The 21,527-nt window shown below is 31.4% G+C and overlaps 1 protein-coding gene across 1 annotated transcript in view; it reads left to right on the forward strand.

Annotated features, from left to right (window-relative positions):
• Window positions 1-10,714: 10,714 nt before the first annotated feature.
• LOC129756791 (epidermal growth factor-like protein 7) overlaps window positions 10,715-21,527 on the forward strand; it is a 65,116-nt gene continuing 54,303 nt past the window's right edge. Inside the window, exon 1 of the mRNA XM_055753802.1 lies at window positions 10,715-11,869. Within this exon, the coding sequence (XP_055609777.1) occupies window positions 11,283-11,869 (587 nt within the window). The 5' untranslated portion in view covers window positions 10,715-11,282. The remainder of the gene's footprint in view (window positions 11,870-21,527) is intronic.

A 21,527-nucleotide genomic window follows, 5' to 3' on the forward strand; every position in this document is an offset into this window, starting at 1 on the left:
TTTTTGTAATTTCTTTATTTGAAACGGCTCATATATACAGGGTGTCTCATTATGTCTGAGCACGATTTTGATACAAGCCTGCCTATTCCGGATGACGTTTAATCAGTTGATTTCCGCTGTGTTTTTTTTGTTTACAATTCAACTTAAAACTCTATGCATCGTGAGCTTAGTTTTCATAATTCTCGTAAAAATGAGAAGCATTTCCACGTAAAAGCGATATAATATCGTGCACCAATGGTGTACTACCTCCAACATTTCGCTGAGTCAGTTGGCGAAAATGGAAGAAGTAAGCGATGGGCGTTCCGAAATGGGATTCGGAAGTATGGAGAGGAAATCAGCTTCGTGGACAAAAAAATAAGGGCGGAGACCGGGTCCTGTGGATAAAACTTAGGACCGGAAAGTCATGCGTGCTTACGCCAGTAAGAAGACTGCCACAGTTTGCGATGTGGCCAACAAAGTGGGATACCCTTGTAGCACGGTCCTTCATGCCAAGGTACGGTAAGGGTCTAACGACATATAACGAGCAGAAGCAGCCGAAGCGGAGTCAAAATCAAGCTGCTTCCGTCAAACCATAAGCTCGTAAATGATCATCTGCTGTGTGGAAAATCGGTGTGCGTTATCATCCACGACTAAACCTATTGCAAGCTAGATTATAAAACGCTTCCGGGTGACCAGTATTACACTGTTTGGGTTAGCCAAAGTATTGACGAGACGGAAACATCAATTTCTACTGGAAAATTCTGTAAAAAATCAATGGTTTGGCAAGCCGTATGTGAGTGTAGCATGCTTTTCGAGCTGTTCGTGACTACTGACAAAATTAATACAGCTGTTTACTTCCGAGAGTGCCTGAATCGTTCGCCTGCTCCCCATGATCACCCAGAACTGTTTTGGCCGGTTTCGGTATCAATTCACTACTCAAAAGACGCGATAGCTTTGTACAAATCCAACAAAGTCCAGATCGTACCGAAGGAGATGAATCCGCCAAATTGTCCTCAAGCGAGACCGATTGAAACTTTTTGGGCCCTTTTCAAATCGTATTTAAGGAAACATATGAAGTCTGCAAATTCTATCGGAAACTTCGCAAAAGACTGATTGACTGGAACGTAATTTGTTATTGAATCACTGTGAAAGTAGACTATAGAGAACATAAAAGTGAAATAAAAATTTAATCAACTCCTAAAATCTATTTCTATTGATCATTTCAAATCATGCTTACACATACTTGAACACCCTATAGATGACATGCAAGTCCAACGGCGAATAGAGTTAGTCAGAATTAGGTTTTGAACATTTTTGCACTTACAGAGTTTATGATTGATATTGAGATTGGTTTACTAAAAACTAACATGTAAGGAACTTTACCAACCAAAAACAGATACAGAATCATTTATTCAACGAGGAAGTTAAAAGAAGGTTCTCTTTCATTAAGAATTTTTCAGTATCACTTTTTACGTTTTTAGTTCAAAACTGTAAACTTATATTAAAATTAAAAAAATTAATGGTAAAGCGGCTTTCGGAGTTTCGGTTTCGATAAGGTGTTATTGTGATTTCGAAGTTTATAGTTGCCTTTTTTATAAGTTCAAACAATTTTCACGCGTAATGTTGACCTTATTTTTCTCATCCCTTTTATACCGAGCGATGATATATCGTTGCGATTTTAAATAGTTTTTTTGCTTATCTCATGAGATCTATGTTTCAAAAGATAAAAATCAAAACAAAAATGAATATGTATTCATTTAATTTAAATTGCTTTTCTAATCATATAAATATCCCTTCTACTTTCGGTTTCATCAGACTTTTAGTTAACCTCTGCGAATTTGCAATTAGAATCGGGATTATAGCTGCATGTGCAAAGCTCTAAATGATGCTTTGTATTATACTTTTGTTAGGAAATTTAAAATTTATTAAATTTTACACCTCCTATAATTTTTTATTGTTTTTTTCTGTCGGAATTGATAAAACTAAAATTTTGGAAGTGATTTATTCAGTCCTGAATTAACGCAAAGAGTTTTAATTTTGTATAGACGATTGTAAGCGAAAACGAAATTTCTCTTTTAAAAATCACCAGAAATATAAACCTACTGAAGTTTCCAGAAAATATAACTTTGGATTTTAAATATTCTTTGATTCTTGTAGTACATTTCATGTAAACAAACCACAAATCTAACATGTACCCCATAAAGAAATTCGATTTTAAACAAATCAATATTTTCCCATTTTCGCGTTTTTAACAGCCTATTTGAAATCTATTTGACCGTAGGATGAACATTTAAAAAAAACATAAAACTACTTTGCATAGTCAAAAGACTCAGTCGATTTTGTTCATTTTAAATTTCTCAAACCATGCGGTATAAAATGCTTTATTTTGGTTCAAAGCTTTGAAAAAATTTTAAGCAACGTTTATAATTAATATGTTTATGTTTGTATGAGAAAATTGAATATATTGTTCTGAAAAATCACCATTATTTTTTTCCTTCTGTGGAACCGAGCCTGGTAATGGGCTTTTATAAGTTCTTTAAAGGAAATATTTCTCAAAACAACTTTGTCGAGGAGCGTAACTTCGTATCTTATTAGGCAAAAATTCATCAGCTGTTGAATAGGGGTATGTCTTTTGACATTGAAAAGTAATCAATTCAACTGACATCACTGCTAGTGCCTATCGAAGTATTCCTTGAAAAGTAGTTATGCAATATCTCGCTAGCCATAAGCAGTGATGTCAAATGCATTTATTGGTTTTCAATGCATAAAGACAAATCCGTATTCTTCGGCTAACTTTTTCGATACGATATTACGGTCTTCGACAAAGTTGAAATTTCCTTTGAAGTATTTATAAATTGGCTTAAACCTTCTTTTCAGGTTAGCAAATGAAGCTTAAGAATTGGAAAAACCAATAACAATGTCATCTTTAGACATCCCTCCCCCCTCTCCCGAAAATTACGAAGCGAGGAATAATTAAAGTATTTAATTGAATAATTTGATAAATTATTCAAAAATTAAAACAGTGGGAAGATCGAAAGTCAAACTGTAGAACAGGGAAATTGTATCATCTTTTGAATTCGAGATTTTTTCAATTTTTTCTATCCAAAATAACTCGATTTTTCAATTTACTGCAGATTGTATGCTAGTTTGTTGCATGCAAAAATTCGTTCATTGTTTTTCAATTTCTTGAAAATTTGGATTGTATTTTACTTTCCCCCCTTCGTGATGTTTCAGATCCAAGTGAAAAAAGAAGGATTTAAAATTTGTTTCCGCCTAATTGAAGAAAAACGTTATTTTTTTTTTAATTTCCTGGATGATTTAATATGGAAAAACTTTCTCCTTCCATACAAATTTTCGTACAAAATTGAAACGCTAAAAATGTATCGAAAAACACATGGAAGCAAAAAGTCAGCGGTCTATTATGTATCATAAATATTTGGTAAAAATTTAAGAGCAGAATGATCTTGGAGGCAAAAAATTATAAAGTATTAACTTTGTTAATCCTAAAGTTCGAATTTAAAATCCACCAATAAGGCGGAACAAATTTCAAATTCTTCTTTTGGATTTGATTGCATGATTGGAATAAATTGCATGAAAGCTTGAATGCAATCAAATTTCATACTATATCATTGCACAAAAACCATAAATCAAGTAATTTTTTTTATCGAAAAATTCTATAACAACAAGCATACAAAAGGTGATAAAACTCTCATCTTCAACAATTTATTTTTTGCTCTTGTAATCTTTCGGAGATTTGATAAATTTTACGAAAATACTTCAAACTTTATTTTAAATTTTGCAAATTTCGAAAGGCGGAGGGGGGTGGAAAAAAGAGGAAATTGATATTTAATCCGGCCTTATATATCAAAATTCAGGACAAAATATTTGAAAAATCATACATCAAAAGTTAAACACTCAAACTATTTCAAATTATTATCATCAACTTTGAGGAGCGGATTAAGCGTTTGAACGCTCCTCTTGAGCTCTGATGCCCATTTTAAAATTTTCAAGCTTTAAACAGCCCAATATCATTGTAAAATCAAGTTATCAATGATTGATCGAAATAAATAAATAAATATTAGAAATTTCATGAGTTCAAAATTTATAAATCATTGAGAATCAGTTTCAATATTTCCGATTCGTTCCACAATTTCAAGAAATATGTTTTTTTTCATTTTTGTAATTTTTGTCATTTTGTAATTTTTGTCTTTTTTGTCTTTCTTGTCTTTTTTGTCTTTTTTGTCTTTTTTGTCTTTTTTGTCTTTTTTACCTTTTTTGTCTTTTTTGTCTTTTTTGTCTTTTTTTTCTTTTTTGTCTTTTTTGTCTTTTTTGTCATTTTTGTCTTTTTTGTCATTTTTGTCATTTTTGTCATTTTTGTCTTTTTTGTCTTTTTTGTCTTTTTTGTCTTTTTTGTCTTTTTTGTCTTTTTTGTCTTTTTTGTCTTTTTTGTCTTTTTTGTCTTTTTTGTCTTTTTTGTCTTTTTTGTCTTTTTTGTCTTTTTTGTCTTTTTTGTCTTTTTTGTCTTTTTTGTCTTTTTTGTCTTTTTTGTCTTTTTTGTCTTTTTTGTCTTTTTTGTCTTTTTTGTCTTTTTTGTCTTTTTTGTCTTTTTTGTCTTTTTTGTCTTTTTTGTCTTTTTTGTCTTTTTTGTCTTTTTTGTCTTTTTTGTCTTTTTTGTCTTTTTTGTCTTTTTTGTCTTTTTTGTCTTTTTTGTCTTTTTTGTCTTTTTTGTCTTTTTTGTCTTTTTTGTCTTTTTTGTCTTTTTTGTCTTTTTTGTCTTTTTTGTCTTTTTTGTCTTTTTAGTCTTTTTTGTCTTTTTTGTCATTTTTGTCATTTTTTGTCTTTTTTGTCTTTTTTGTCTTTTTTGTCTTTTTTGTCTTTTTTGTCTTTTTTGTCTTTTTTGTCTTTTTTGTCTTTTTTGTCTTTTTTGTCTTTTTTGTCTTTTTTGTCTTTTTTGTCTTTTTTGTCTTTTTTGTCTTTTTTGTCTTTTTTGTCTTTTTTGTCTTTTTTGTCTTTTTTGTCTTTTTTGTCTTTTTTGTCTTTTTTGTCTTTTTTGTCTTTTTTGTCTTTTTTGTCTTTTTTGTCTTTTTTGTCTTTTTTGTCTTTTTTGTCTTTTTTGTCTTTTTTGTCTTTTTTGTCTTTTTTGTCTTTTTTGTCTTTTTTGTCTTTTTTGTCTTTTTTGTCTTTTTTGTCTTTTTTGTCTTTTTTGTCTTTTTTGTCTTTTTTGTCTTTTTTGTCTTTTTTGTCTTTTTTGTCTTTTTTGTCTTTTTTGTCTTTTTTGTCTTTTTTGTCTTTTTTGTCTTTTTTGTCTTTTTTGTCTTTTTTGTCTTTTTTGTCTTTTTTGTCTTTTTTGTCTTTTTTGTCTTTTTTGTCTTTTTTGTCTTTTTTGTCTTTTTTGTCTTTTTTGTCTTTTTTGTCTTTTTTGTCTTTTTTGTCTTTTTTGTCTTTTTTGTCTTTTTTGTCTTTTTTGTCTTTTTTGTCTTTTTTGTCTTTTTTGTCTTTTTTGTCTTTTTTGTCTTTTTTGTCTTTTTTGTCTTTTTTGTCTTTTTTGTCTTTTTTGTCTTTTTTGTCTTTTTTGTCTTTTTTGTCTTTTTTGTCTTTTTTGTCTTTTTTGTCTTTTTTGTCTTTTTTGTCTTTTTTGTCTTTTTTGTCTTTTTTGTCTTTTTTGTCTTTTTTGTCTTTTTTGTCTTTTTTGTCTTTTTTGTCTTTTTTGTCTTTTTTGTCTTTTTTGTCTTTTTTGTCTTTTTTGTCTTTTTTGTCTTTTTTGTCTTTTTTGTCTTTTTTGTCTTTTTTGTCTTTTTTGTCTTTTTTGTCTTTTTTGTCTTTTTTGTCTTTTTTGTCTTTTTTGTCTTTTTTGTCTTTTTTGTCTTTTTTTTCTTTTTTTTCTTTTTTGTCTTTTTTGTCTTTTTTGTCTTTTTTGTCTTTTTTGTCTTTTTTGTCTTTTTTGTCTTTTTTGTCTTTTTTGTCTTTTTTGTCTTTTTTGTCTTTTTTGTCTTTTTTGTCTTTTTTGTCTTTTTTGTCTTTTTTGTCTTTTTTGTCTTTTTTGTCTTTTTTGTCTTTTTTGTCTTTTTTGTCTTTTTTGTCTTTTTTGTCTTTTTTGTCTTTTTTGTCTTTTTGTCTTTTTTGTCTTTTTTGTCTTTTTTGTCTTTTTTGTCTTTTTTGTCTTTTTTGTCTTTTTTGTCTTTTTTGTCTTTTTTGTCTTTTTTGTCTTTTTTGTCTTTTTTGTCTTTTTTGTCTTTTTTGTCTTTTTTGTCTTTTTTGTCTTTTTTGTCTTTTTTGTCTTTTTTGTATTTTTTGTCTTTTTTGTCTTTTTTGTCTTTTTAGTCTTTTTAGTCTTTTTAGTCTTTTTTGTCTTTTTTGTCTTTTTTGTCTTTTTTGTCTTTTTTGTCTTTTTTGTCTTTTTAGTCTTTTTAGTCTTTTTTGTCTTTTTTGTCTTTTTTGTCTTTTTTGTCTTTTTTGTCTTTTTTGTCTTTTTTGTCTTTTTTGTCTTTTTTGTCTTTTTTGTCTTTTTTGTCTTTTTTGTCTTTTTTGTCTTTTTTGTCTTTTTTGTCTTTTTTGTCTTTTTTGTCTTTTTTGTCTTTTTTGTCTTTTTTGTCTTTTTTGTCTTTTTTGTCTTTTTTGTCTTTTTTGTCTTTTTTGTCTTTTTTGTCTTTTTTGTCTTTTTTGTCTTTTTTGTCTTTTTTGTCTTTTTTGTCTTTTTTGTCTTTTTTGTCTTTTTTGTCTTTTTTGTCTTTTTTGTCTTTTTTGTCTTTTTTGTCTTTTTTGTCTTTTTTGTCTTTTTTGTCTTTTTTGTCTTTTTTGTCTTTTTTGTCTTTTTTGTCTTTTTTGTCTTTTTTGTCTTTTTTGTCTTTTTTGTCTTTTTTGTCTTTTTTGTCTTTTTTGTCTTTTTTGTCTTTTTTGTCTTTTTTGTCATTTTTGTCATTTTTTTCATTTTTGTCATTTTTGTCATTTTTGTCATTTTTGTCATTTTTGTTATTTTTGTAATTTTTGTCATTTTTGTCATTTTTGTCATTTTTGTCATTTTTGTCATTTTTGTCATTTTTGTCATTTTTGTCATTTTTGTCATTTTTGTCATTTTTGTCATTTTTGTCATTTTTGTCATTTTTGTCATTTTTGTCATTTTTGTCATTTTTGTCATTTTTGTCATTTTTGTCATTTTTGTCATTTTTGTCATTTTTGTCATTTTTGTCATTTTTGTCATTTTTGTCATTTTTGTCATTTTTGTCATTTTTGTCATTTTTGTCATTTTTGTCATTTTTGTCATTTTTGTCATTTTTGTCATTTTTGTCATTTTTGTCATTTTTGTCATTTTTGTCATTTTTGTCATTTTTGTCATTTTTGTCATTTTTGTCATTTTTGTCATTTTTGTCATTTTTGTCATTTTTGTCATTTTTGTCATTTTTGTCATTTTTGTCATATTTGTCATTTTTGTCAGTTTTGTCATTTTTGTCATTTTGGCCATTTTTGTCATTTTTGTCATTTTTGTCATTTTTGTCATTTTTGTCATTTTTGTCATTTTTGTCATTTTTGTCATTTTTGTCATTTTTGTCATTTTTGTCATTTTTGTCATTTTTGTCATTTTTGTCATTTTTGTCATTTTTGTCATTTTTGTCATTTTTGTCATTTTTGTCATTTTTGTCATTTTTGTCATTTTTGTCATTTTTGTCATTTTTGTCATTTTTGTCATTTTTGTCATTTTTGTCATTTTTGTCATTTTTGTCATTTTTGTCATTTTTGTCATTTTTGTCATTTTTGTCATTTTTGTCATTTTTGTCATTTTTGTCATTTTTGTCATTTTTGTCATTTTTGTCATTTTTGTCTTTTTTGTCATTTTTGTCATTTTTGTCATTTTTGTCATTTTTGTCATTTTTGTCATTTTTGTCATTTTTGTCATTTTTGTCATTTTTGTCATTTTTGTCATTTTTGTCATTTTTGTCATTTTTGTCATTTTTGTCATTTTTGTCATTTTTGTCATTTTTGTCATTTTTGTCATTTTTGTCATTTTTGTCATTTTTGTCATTTTTGTCATTTTTGTCATTTTTGTCATTTTTGTCATTTTTGTCATTTTTGTCATTTTTGTCATTTTTGTCATTTTTGTCATTTTTGTCATTTTTGTCATTTTTGTCATTTTTGTCATTTTTGTCATTTTTGTCATTTTTGTCATTTTTGTCATTTTTGTCATTTTTGTCATTTTTGTCATTTTTATCATTTTTATCATTTTTGTTATTTTTATTATTTTTGTCATTTTTGTCATTTTTTTCAAATTTGTCATTTTTGTCATTTTTGTCATTTTTGTCATTTTTGTCATTTTTGTCATTTTTGTCATTTTTGTCATTTTTGTCATTTTTGTCATTTTTGTCATTTTTGTCATTTTTGTCATTTTTGTCATTTTTGTCATTTTTGTCATTTTTGTCATTTTTGTCATTTTTGTCATTTTTGTCATTTTTGTCATTTTTGACATTTTTGTCATTTTTGTCATTTTTGTCATTTTTGTCATTTTTGTCATTTTTGTCATTTTTGTCATTTTTGTCATTTTTGTCATTTTTGTCATTTTCGGTCGAATATTCTATTGAGTTTTTAATGAAAAAAAAACTTAAGCGATTATTTAAATGCTTTCTATTTCTTCCATATTAATACCCCTCATGTTTTTAGTCGATAATTTTAAACTAGATGACATTCTCGGATGATGTTTTATAAGATATTTTTGAAGTAGGGGTCTTTCAGATTTTTAAAATGTCACAAATAACTGAAAAGACATCAGATGACTCGTCGCTTCTAGGGCGTTTATCACCAAAGAGATTGCGTTCCTGTAAAATCTAGGATAAAACGTATCAAAACAGATGCCAAGCATTTTGAAATTGCTTCTCTGATATTGAATTAGATGAAGGTCGAATTTGAGCAAGATATCTTTAAAATAGTTGTCGAAAAAATAGATGATCTTTAACTTTAAGCATACCATACTTTCAACAACACGTATCCACACGGATTTTGAAAAAAAAATTAAATAGGGCAAAATTTATGTATATTTTGAAATTTTTGAAAAATCGTTATTAAACAGAAAATTTAAAAAAAAATTAAAGAGGAATTTGAGTTTTTTATTTGATTTAGCCAATAATCTGAATAAACCCGAGCAAAACTCGGGAAGTTTTTTTTTTCAATATCTGGACATCCTGGCCAGATTCGACTTATCTGGATTTTTAACTGGATTTATGGGCAAGCTGGAATATATCCAGAAAATCTGGAATAAATTATAATCAAAGTTTAAAACGATACCGTTCAGCATTCTCCTGCACGATCTTCAGTGAAAGATACGCGGATACACCTTAGATGTTTTACTGAAACCATGTTTTTCCTTTTTTATAGGAATTTAACCCATTAAGGTCATTCTTTCTCGTCAATAACTGCTGAAACCATAAGTTTTCAATGATTGTGTGGCTTTTACTGCATTACTTCATAAATAATACAATTTTTTTTGAAAAATTTACAAATCTGTAGTAGATATTCGGCCTATTCGGTCTATTCGGCCGAATACTTAGCTCAACTATTCGGTGAGCCGAATATTCGGCCGACCGAATATTCGGTACATCTCTATTTTTGTCATTTTTGCCATTTTTGTCATTTTTGTCATTTTCGTCATTTTTGTCATTTTTGTCATTTTTGTCATTTTTGTCATTTTTGTCATTTTTGTCATTTTCGTCATTTTTGTCATTTTTGTCATTTTTGTCATTTTTGTCATTTTCGTCATTTTTGTCATTTTTGTCATTTTTGTCATTTTTGTCATTTTTGTCATTTTTGTCATTTTTGTCATTTTTGTCATTTTTGTCATTTTTGTCATTTTTGTCATTTTTGTCATTTTTGTCATTTTTGTGATTTTTGTCATTTTTGTCATTTTTGTCATTTTTGTCATTTTTGTCATTTTTGTCATTTTTGTCATTTTTGTCATTTTTGTCATTTTTGTCATTTTTGTCATTTTTGTCATTTTTGTCATTTTTGTCATTTTTGTCATTTTTGTCATTTTTGTCAATTGCTAGTTTTCTTAAATGAAGTGTATACCTTTTTCTAAGTTTACTTTAGAACCAGAATTTTTATTATATTTTACTTTTTTAAGTTTAAATAAATAAAAAAAAGAAATTAATTTGCCCGCAAAGTTAATAGAAGAGCTTCTAATAAACGATAATTCGTTGACCCATAAAACCACATACCTTACTGAACCAATCCAGTGATAATTTCTTAGTCCCTCAGAAAGAAAAGGGAGAAGAAAAAACCTCTGCAACTATCAAGTGCATCGCAGCAACATCTCCCAAGCATCCCGAGCATAGCTCATCGATATAATAACTAAAAGAACGCGAAGCAAGAGCAACATTAAAAAATAAATAAACACAACAATTTGCTATCACAATGTTCGCAGGCCGAGAGATGTTTGCTGCCGAAAGATAGGTCCCTCCCTATAACAAGAACCAGCAACTTGAGCGCACAGAAAACAACAACGAAAAAATCTGAGACACAACAGTGCAACTACCTAGTAGGACTAAAATGTGTCTGCCGCAGCAGCAACGGCCCTTCGCCCATGGCATGGGTATGGAAGATCGTTCGGTGATCATTCGAATCTCGGGCTGAACGCAGAAGGAGGAACAAAATTGCACACCCCTTTACTCATTATTACAAATTCTCAGATTACCCGGCGGATTGCGAACAACGACGACGCGATGCGGCCAGGCTCGAGTATGGCGTCGTCGTCTGAGGCCGGATCAGTAAGGCAGAGACCATCGGTCTGGTCAGATCAACAACGGATCAGGACTCCATAACAGACAAGAGAGAGAGAAAGAGGGCTCGCGATCGCGTTCAATAGTTGCTTACAAGTTTTCGAACCTCCTTTTTGGTAAAATCGTCGAGCGCACATGTGAAAAAATCCGCGAGTTAATCTTCCGCGTTGTTGTTTCAAGTGGGGCTCCTCCTTGAGAGAGGCGAAACGAATAAAAAAAGGTGAAGAGATATCTAAGTAGTTTGAGGGCGCAAGTGGCCCCTCGCGCGAATTGGCAGCCGTCTGTCGAACACCAAATTGTTTGGAGTGCAATTTCACAATCCGCCGAGCGTTGCAGCAGCAATAAAGGTTTTATTTAAAGTGGTTTGTTGCACTTTATAGAGTGTTGTTGTTGAAGTGTTTAGAAATAATTGTGGTTCAATTGGTCTTTCGTCACGATCGATTAGCGGTGAGATCTTGTGAGAGGTCAGTTTGGCAAATCAGGGGTCTGCCTGACCTTAGAGAAACAAATTCGCGCTAGTCAAAGAGAGATCAATCTCCCGGCATGGCTAGATCAAAGTATAGCTCACTGCTGCAAGTGGTTGTGGTCCTAGTGATTGTAGTGATTAGTGCCAGCATCAGTGCAGCAACGTATCAACGTTCCGACAGTGATTATAGTGAAACTTCTAGTCAACAACAGTCAACATCAACAGTTCAGCATCAAGCTCACCGGCATCGTAATCATCATCATAGGAAACACCACCATTCTTCCCAGCATCGATTGAACTCGGTGTCCTTAGGCCCTCGAAACGCCTCCTCCTCCTCACTAATTGTCGCCGGTAGCACCGGAAACATTTTTCCAACCTACAATTACCATCAGCAGCAGCCCTACAACAACCATCATCAGGGTAGTAACACTTGGTTCTCGAGGGCAAACAACCCCCAGCAGCAGCATCATCCGGTCAATAGGAGGCAGGATCAGCAGCCTCCGACTCCGAGCTTCCGGTGGAATGTACCAAGTAGTAGTTCCACTTCGCAACCAACTCCCACCCGAAGATTGCATCCGCAGCAGCATCATGCAAGCGGGAGTGGTCCAGTTAGGCCGGTGAAACGAATGCTGAAGCATAACCATCACAACCGGAACGTCACAGGGTAAATGAATGCACTTTTGAAACAGTTGTACAGTAGAACCTCGCTTATCCGAGGTAGTTGGGTGAAGAACCGAGGAAGGATAAGTCAAACCTAGGATTTTTTCGGCGAATTTAGACTTTAAACTTACCATTAACATCGATTGAAAACCATGACAATACATTGCCACAATTAAACACAACATTACCTGAATTTTGTATGAAAATTGTAGCTCGAATAACGCGGAGGCTCGGATAAGCGCGGTTCCACTTAATGTTAGTTATGCCTCTTTGTTAAAAGCAAATGTTGTTTGGGGTGGATGTTTTCGGTACCCAATCAAAGTTTTTGAATTTTGGTACCGATGGCGAAACTAGTATTTCCTATTTATGGTGTCTTTTAACACTAGAAGGACCGGCAAATTGAATATACCTATTCGGACCACGACCAGTCAAAATGACTGGTAAAGGGAAAAATTTTTATATCAAAATATTTTTGACTTTTTTCTTTTGAAATTATTTTGTAATTTATTCGATATCATTTTTGTTATAAAATGGAAATATTTTTTCACCATGGGTGCACGGAATCGCCTCATTTTCACATAGTTGACGAATGCGTGTATGTCATAAAATGAATATTTCAAATAATTATCAAAAAGTTAAAACACAGTATCAATCTATATATATAAAACAGGGAGAGAGACAGACCATACAGAAATGTGCGAACACGCAAAACTCTTCACTGGATCATCCGATTTGCATGCGATTTTTTTTGTTGTGTTCGTTTTCACGCGAAGAATAACACAACGGAGAGATAATTTCGAAAATGTTTTTGTGGGATTTGAAAATTAATTTTTAGTTTTTATTCGTATCAAATAAAAGTCATGGCACCCAATTTCCATTTTTTTTTTTCATTCGAATCACCCAGAGAAGGAAGGCGCCAAAAGCAATCAAGGCTTACTGATGTTCATCCATCTCTTTATAGGAAGTTTTGGCGCCCATTTTCGTTGCAAGTGTACTTTTAACGTGGCACCATTTTACACTGGATACTTGGATGTAATTGTTCACCTTCCGTATGGGGTGAAAAAAAAAATAGAACCTAATAAGCCGGCATGGAGTAGGTATACCTATTTTCGAAAATTGTCATTTTTGCTTCAGCATTAAGGCAACTTTAATATTTTTTAAGCTAATTTACCCAAAGCTAGCCGGATTGCCCGGTTTTACCCGGACTTGACCGGGTAATTGATAAAACAAAATTTAAAGGACCCGGTCAAGTCGTCCAGCCCGGTTGTCCGGATTTTGATAAAAAAAAACCCGAATTTTCCGGATTTAGTCATTTCATTTGCCAAATAAAAAAAATCTCTTATTAAGTTATTTTTTTTTAAATTTTGCGTACTAAAACGAATTTTTTTTAGCAAATTTTTAACATAATAATCATGCACGGTTTCTGGATGCTTTAAATACGATTCAAAATTTCTGATGTGTTTCGAAGAAAAAAAATTATAAAAGTGCTTTTCGTTTTATTTTTTATTTTTTGAGTGGTTTCTGAATTTAGCCCAAATTTGCTTGGAATTGCCTGGATTTTGGATTGACAATTTTGAAATCAAATGCCCGGATATTGTTAGGTTTTTAGATAGAATAAATTTGCCTGACCAGGATACGCGCGAGAAAAATTCTGATCTCTTTTATCTACACCGTTATTTTGTTTTGTTTATTTTCCGGTTAAATGAAAGACTGTCATATTATTCAAGAAAAATAATATTCTACGTATTACTGTGGAAGTTTTGACATATCCAATACAACTGAACAGATAACAATGAAATATTCCATTACAGAATCTTCTGTTCAGATTTATGGTAAAACACCAAGAGAACGTCTAATTTTTAATTAATAGAATAAGACTTGGATTGATTTACTTGGTTTTTGTAAATGCAAGAATGTATCTAATGAGTTAGTTCGAGAATAGAATGATAATATCTATTCTCTTTGTAATTCTATGTGAATTTCTACAGAAAACCAAGGAAATGTTAGATACTATCCACTTCTTCCTTTTATACTAAGGTGCTAAAAACTAAACAAAATTAAGGATATAAATAGGGTTGACTTTGTAAGAATAAAATTCATTATTTGATCTAACACTCAGTATCAGAAATCAAGAACAGATAATTGGTTCAATAACATCTTCAAATACAGGAAGCTTGGAAAATAAAAACTTTAGTCTCGACGAAAATATGATTCAAGATCCAAAATAGAGATAATGAAAACTGAATTAGATATGCAAAGACTTTTTTAAATTTCATTTCTGATTTTGAATTCAAGATCTCAAAGTAAAAAAAGATTTCAAAGCCGTTCAATTTGAAATTGTTGTGAATAAAAATTCAATGTACATACACATATATAGAATGTTCTAATTTTCTTTGTTCAGTGCTTAAGCATCCTTTTTTTTTGTACGGGATTTTCATCCTCTGGGATGATTCATCCCTAAATCCTTAAGCATCCATTTCTAAAGTCGATATAAAAAAGATGATTTTAAAAATTAAGAGGAGATTATCTAATACAGAGAACATATTAAATGCATGATAGATAACGAAAAACAGAATGGTATATGAAAATTTGTTGATATCTATATATTTGCATTGCAGCATAAAAAAATCACGAAATTTCATACCAATGAAAGTGTTGCGCCATTTCTACAAATTTGGTACCTATACGATAAAGAAAATTTCAAACATGGTTTTGGCGAAAAAGGAAAGACAGTTGATCAAAACTGCTTAAAATGACGACACATTTCAACAAAACACTTTTTGGCACTTATCTTGGGGTTAATAGAAATTGAACATATCGGTGTCAAGGATCCTCTGTAAATGAAAGAAAAAATAAAAAACGGAAGATTTTTAACTTAATCTCAGAAGATATTCGCTTTCCAGTTGTGTTGGAAGTCAATCTTCTTCGAAAATTTTTGCCCCTGGAGGTAGGCACTACCATAATATGACAGAAGTATTACGAAAATAGTCAAAAACTGTGTCGATTCACTCCGTTTGGAGGTAACAATCCAGTTTCATGAGCGTAAATAATTATTTACCTATTTTCTGCTTATTTTCATGTTCATTATTTTTGCGAAATTCAAAGGCTTAACGAAGTTTGCCGGGTCAGCTAGTTTAATTATAAAACCATGTTAGATGGTTACGAGTATTGACCATGGTGCACGGTTTCACTTCAATTTTGTTTTAGTAGATATTTTCTAGCATCCACCGCTCTGAAATTTTTCAACACGTTGCCTATAAATTATGCCTAATATTGTAGGTTTTGAAGCATACTTTTTCATTAAGTAGAGCAATTCACCATGGGTGCACGGATTCACCGCCATTCATCCAAAATCTTTTTTTTTTGCATGCTAAAGGTAAAGAAAAAAGACTTTTATAGTTTCAAATGAAAATTTGTGTTGTATACATGGATTTTCACTATGGAAGCACGGATTCACCGCATTTTCATGAAATATTGGATTTTTGCAAATTTTTAAAAAGCATTTTTACAATTCTTAACTAAACCATAGTCGAAACCATGTCTTTCATGTTGAGACATAATGATTTAAATAACGATTTTTATTTTAAATTCCGTTTTTTCATTCCTGGAAAAAAAATATTTCAATTATATCTTGAAATAATACATTTATTTATTTATTATTAAAAAACAGGTTTTTGGAATCGTATATTTATTTGATAAGATCAGATCAACATCCAAGAAATTGGAAAACGGTTACCATGGACCGAGTGAATTCTAGGAATTATATGCATCAAGTTATGTCGTGCGAAGGAGAACAGTGAAAATAAAAATAATGAATCAACATTGTCAAATGTACACGTTGATTTGTTTTTCCTTAAAAGTTTTTCGATTGACCAAAATTGCATTTCAAATACCTATCATGTCTAACTCAAAAATATTTCGTGTTCTGAAGCAAGTCGAAAACTATTTGTTTCTATATAATTTTCAACGGCGAATTTACAGCGAATCCGTGCACCCATGTTGAAATATGAAGGCGTACTGGGTTCGATTCCCGGTATCGGCAAGAAAACACTTGGGTTCCAACCTCATAAGTTGCCGACAGGTAAGATGTGTTTCCTCTTATAAAAGAATGTTCAATAAGAATGTTCAATCAGTTGCCAGCTGACCAGGTATATACACGGGTGCCGGAATACCTGTTAGTGAACTTCCATTGGAAATTTGTTGAACCTAATAATCTAAGAATGCATGTGAATACATACTTGGGCAGAAACTGCGGTGTATCCGTGCACCCATGGTGGATAACCAACATATAAAAAATATTCCGTGCAACCATGTTGAAATATCATTTATATTATTCAGTTTCATAGTTGATGTCTTAAAATTTGAATAAAAGAGTACACAATTCATAATTATTTTACTCATTCTAGTTTAGTATAAAACATATTTATCACCTAAAACTAACATAACTTTTACAAATCTTAATGAAATTTCGCCAAATTTTGACAGAAAGTTTGATTATAGTTGAGTAACAAAACGGACTAAAAAAATTGGGAGTCAAGTGCTTGAAGCGCCACACAGCGGTCAATCCGAGAACTTTTTCTACAAATTTTCATGACTGCATCGAAAATCAATAATTTCATTACGAATGACGCACTCCTGCCCACAATAAATCAACTAGGGCTCATTGTCTTGAAGGTAGATTGCAAATGAAACCAAAAGCAAGCGAAGAAAATTAATCTTGTTTGAGTTATAGAGTTGTGCATTTTACCAGTCATTTTGACAGGTCACGGTCCGAGTGTCCATGGCGAAATTTTTCTCGCTTATTAAAAGAGCTAGTGAAATAAAAAATACCCAGTTTTGTAGAGATTCAAAATTCATGAATAGTCGTATTTTTTACGAATTTTTAGAGCGTAGTGTTTAAAAGATATTCAACAAACAAAGTGTCCAACCAGTCATTTTGACTGGTGCGGTCTTTCTAGTGTTAAGAACGATTCAAGAAAAAAAATAGTCATCTCTGATAATTTTCCTAATGTTCCTTTTCCACTATTTATTTAATATGTATAGGAACTTTTTTAAAATCTATATATATAAAAAGCAATTATCTGTATGTTTGTTTGTTTGTCCTCTATAGACTCAGCCGTCTTAAGAGCTAGAGGTCTGAAATTTGGCATGGAGACTCATTAGGTCCAGGAAGGATGAAAAATGTTTTTAGATTTTTGGACGACCCCTTCTGAAGGGGGTCGTCCATACAAGACAAATATTGTTTTCACGTTATTGACGTTATTTTCCGTCGGATTACGATGAAAATTTGCACATGAGTGTGTTGATAGACGAGCAATCGATTACAGTTATCAAATTTTGGGTCAGGGGTCGGCCAAATTCACTGATTAATGTTTTTGCGATATTGGCGTTATTATACACCGGATTGCGATGAAAATTTGCACATGAGTGTTCTGAGAGACGAACAATCGATTACAGTTATCAAATTCAGGGTCAGGGGTTGGCCAAAGGGGTCGTCCATATTCACTGATTAATGTTTTTGCGATATTGGCGTTATTATATATCGGATTGTGATGAAAATTTGCACATGAGTGTTTTGAGAGACGAGCAATTGATTGCAATTATCAAATTTAGGGTCAGGGGTCGGCCAAAAGGGTCGTCCATATCCATTGAATAATGTTTTTGCGATATTAGCGTCATTATAGATCGTATTGTGATGAAAATTAGCAAATGAGTGTTTTGAGGGACGAGCAATCGATTTCAAGTTTCGAAGTGCGGATCAGAAGTCGGCTGAAGGAGTCGTCCATATCCAACTTTAATGTTTTTGCGATATTGACGTTATTCTACATTGGATTGAGATGAAAATTTACGCATAGGAGTTTTAAGGGATGATCTTTTGCTTTCAGGTTTGAAATCTTGACTCAGGGGTCGGCAAAAGGGGTTATTATCTGTTTACTGTTTTTACGATATTCTCTTGATTGAGCATAGAATTGTAATGAAAATTGACACATGGGAGATTAACAGAAAAGATAATTGATTTCAGGTGTCAAGTTTTGAATCGTGGTAAAAAAAAGGCCGCCCATGTTAGTTGCTCACTGTTTTCGCGATATTGTCGTGATCATGCATCGGATTGAGATGAAAATGTTCAGATGAGGGTTATAAACTATGAGCAATTGACTCCAGGTAGCATGTTCCGTGTCAAGGGGCGTCTATATTCACTATTCACTGTTTTCAAGTTCCTGACGTTATTTTACATATAATTTGAAAAGAAAAAAAATGGCACAAGGGAGTTCTGAGGAACGTAAAATTGTTTTTAATTATCGAATTTCGGGCCATGGGACAAAAAAAGAGGGTTTCATTGAAAGTTCAGTGTTTTGTGCAATAATTTTGTTGGAGGCAGTTAATTGAATTTAAGTGTGAAGGTCAAGCAAAAGAGTCGTGCACATAAACAAATAGTAGGGGGAAGTGTTCCTAAATGCGCATGTTGGGTAATATGCGCATACATCCGATTGACGATATGGCTAGAGATTCATCATATCTAATCAGTGCAGTTTGAGGGTAATACGCTTTTAACACATGGCATGAACAAATTAAATTGTTATATAAGGGCGAAAAAATTTAAAAATTCAAACAAAATTTTTGTCAGTTTTGTTATAATATATTGAACTTTAATTATTGTGCGTACAGATTCTGTGAACAAAAATTTTAGTGGTTTTTCTTTCTTATTCATCTGGAAATCGGAATTTCAACAAATCGAAGCTTTTGGCAAAGTTGTAAATGATAAGATATTGGAATAAGAGACAGGTTCTGAATGCTCATATCAAGGCAGGTTAAATGCCTATATCAAGAAAAATAGAAAAGTCTTATAAATTTTTTACTTTTTATCATTTAAACATGAAATCTACGCTCAAATCACGATCTTACAGCGAAAAAAGAAGAACTTCCTACTGATCCGATAAAAATACAATATGAACAAAATATTACCCTGAAATATGGCCATATGGTATACTTAACTATGTTTCATGCAAAAGAACTAGTGGTGTAAAAATTTTCACCAAAATTTCAGCCTTGACGTATGCTTAACATCCGTTTCTACTATTTTTCAATTAAATAATTTCAAAATATTCCAATTGTAAATGAAATATAGCTTAAAACATAAATATGCGCATTTAGCCCGCCGGTTTCGGAAATCAGCTATTTTGACTTCTTTTATTATAAAATTATTTTCACAAAAACTGTAAGAGATTTTAACAGAAAAAATGCTCTTACGTATAGAAAACAGATGTCCGCTCATGTGTATATAGTTTTCAGACTCCTATCTATTGGAATTCGGGAGAAAATGAGTGCTTTCCTTAATATGCGCATATAGCCCGCCTCTCCCCTACATGTTTCTAATGTTTAGGTTTTGCAACCGATCGAGAAGAAAATACTCTCACATAAATTTTAATAAAAAGCCAATCAACCGTTTAATTTGAATTTCAAGTAATAGTAATAGTAGCGACTTTAAGCACTGTTGAATTTTTTCCCCAAAATTGTCGAAAGAATGCTTCGAATTCATTTTTTAAACTCATTTTGACGTACCAGTGATTTAAAGCGAAACGAAGTTCGTACGGGATCAGCTAGTTAAAAATAAAGCAAGAGTAAGTTTTGAGAAATTTTTTTATCAAAATTATTTCTAGTTCCCGTTTTAAACCTTAGACGTTTCAATATTCCTCAAAAAAAAAGCCTTAAAAGTATTGATGAAAAAGATTTTAACCATAAACTTTGACAAAAATATTTGAATTTCGAAATAAGCTTCCAAAAAACAATGAAATAATTTTGAACTGGTCGTCAAAATCAATAGAAACACTGGTGCAAGTTTACAAAAAGACTTTTATAAAAGTATATTCTCTATGTAATTTTTTTTTCGAATTTAGAATGCAGTTTTGAGTTGAGGGAAGAAAGTTAGAGCTTGAAATGCACCACGGCTCTACGTGAGAGCAAATCATATTTCAAGAACTTAAAAAAAACAATATTGAAGGTTTAATTAATCTCACTTCCTTCTTGCCGGTCTGTACTAGGCATACTCAGATTTCTAGAAAGAATTTCTGGTCCTGTAAAGATAAAGTGCGTATTAAATTCGAAAATCATATTGGAATAAGGATACGCCTTGTACCATTTGGTTTGAGGTCACATACAATTTCCGTTTTCTCCATGATGAAATAAAATTGGTAAAAATACGTTTTTGTAGGGTTTTCATCAAACTTTTAGAGAAAAAATACAAAAAAAAAACATTTTTTTCTGTTTTGGTGGATTTTCGAACATCTCGTCGAATGTCTCCCATCATTTTCTGCAAAGTTTCAAAATCATCCGTATCGGCCATATTTCCCACCACTTCGCCATATCAGATGATGTTTTGATTTATTTGTCATCTTTTTTTTTTCAATTCACGTTTGACTATCCCAATGTCTTTTCGATGGGACGAAACTGAGGAATAATACTTTTTTCGACAACATCAATATTATTTTACTGATACCATTTCAAAACATCCCGGGTTCACAGCTAGCAAGATCGGGCCAGAACTTCACGGTACCTTCATGTGACTGGATAAGAGGCAAAACTAAAAAAAATTGACCCATTCCAGCGTGGCGTTACATCAAGTGGAAAAACTTTTTTGATGATTTTTGTGATATATTTTAGGTGTTTAAATTTTACCACTCAACCTATATATCACCATTATTTACTTAAATTAACCTTAAATTTGCAATCAATAAAAATTTTTTCTATGCAGAGTGGTTTAAGTACAACATAAAGCCTTTTTCCTCCGTTGCGTCACAGCAGGCTGTCGCGATTTTACGCTTCTTCTGGATCTCGACTCCGAGATTCACTCAGACACACGTCTATCTCCCACAAGAAAATATCAATGACTGACTTTGTTTTGTTGTTTTGATTAGTGTTTCCAAAAGTAACCAAACGTTACCAAAATTTATTTCGTTTTATTTATCTTCAGTGTTGCCGAATACAACTATTATTTTATTTGATTCTTAATAAATTTGATTTGTTGTCTGCATATCATTCATCTCATCTCTACGCAGGCGACTTTTCAGCGTTTTCAAAATTTACGGTATCGAAGATTTATGCTCTGTTAAACGATAACGACGGAATTAAACGATATTTTGTAAAAAAGTTTGGAACAATTTAACGAGCGATCCACTTTCGTTGCGTCACATCGCACGATTTTTCTGCAACAGAGTTTTGCTCATGATGTGACGCATCGAAAAAGGTAGCATTGGTTTGCTACATTGGCATCAATAATTTTTCCAATAGTGATCGATTTGTTTTGAATATTGGTTTTGTTAAAGCTTATATCATGACGATCATACACTAAAAACTGCATCGCGATCAGAGTTATAATAAAAAAGTTATAATTGTTCTTAAATTACCTAAAATTCTTAACTTAACACACTTACGAATACGTAAAACGGTCCAGTTTTGCTCCACAACACAGTTATCGTTACGTCACAACCTGCGGCTTTGATTTTTTTTAGATTTAGGGTCAACATTTATTTTTCCATTGTGTATCGTGGTACAAAATGTTTTCGAATTGAATTGAAACCTTGAATGCTGGTGTATTATTTCTAATCTTGTATGACAGATTTAAAACCTTTTCAAACTGTGAGGCATGCCCCTACCAATATGGTATG

Source organism: Uranotaenia lowii, chromosome 3 (genome assembly GCF_029784155.1).
Source record: "Uranotaenia lowii strain MFRU-FL chromosome 3, ASM2978415v1, whole genome shotgun sequence".
NCBI lineage: Eukaryota > Metazoa > Arthropoda > Insecta > Diptera > Culicidae > Uranotaenia > Uranotaenia lowii.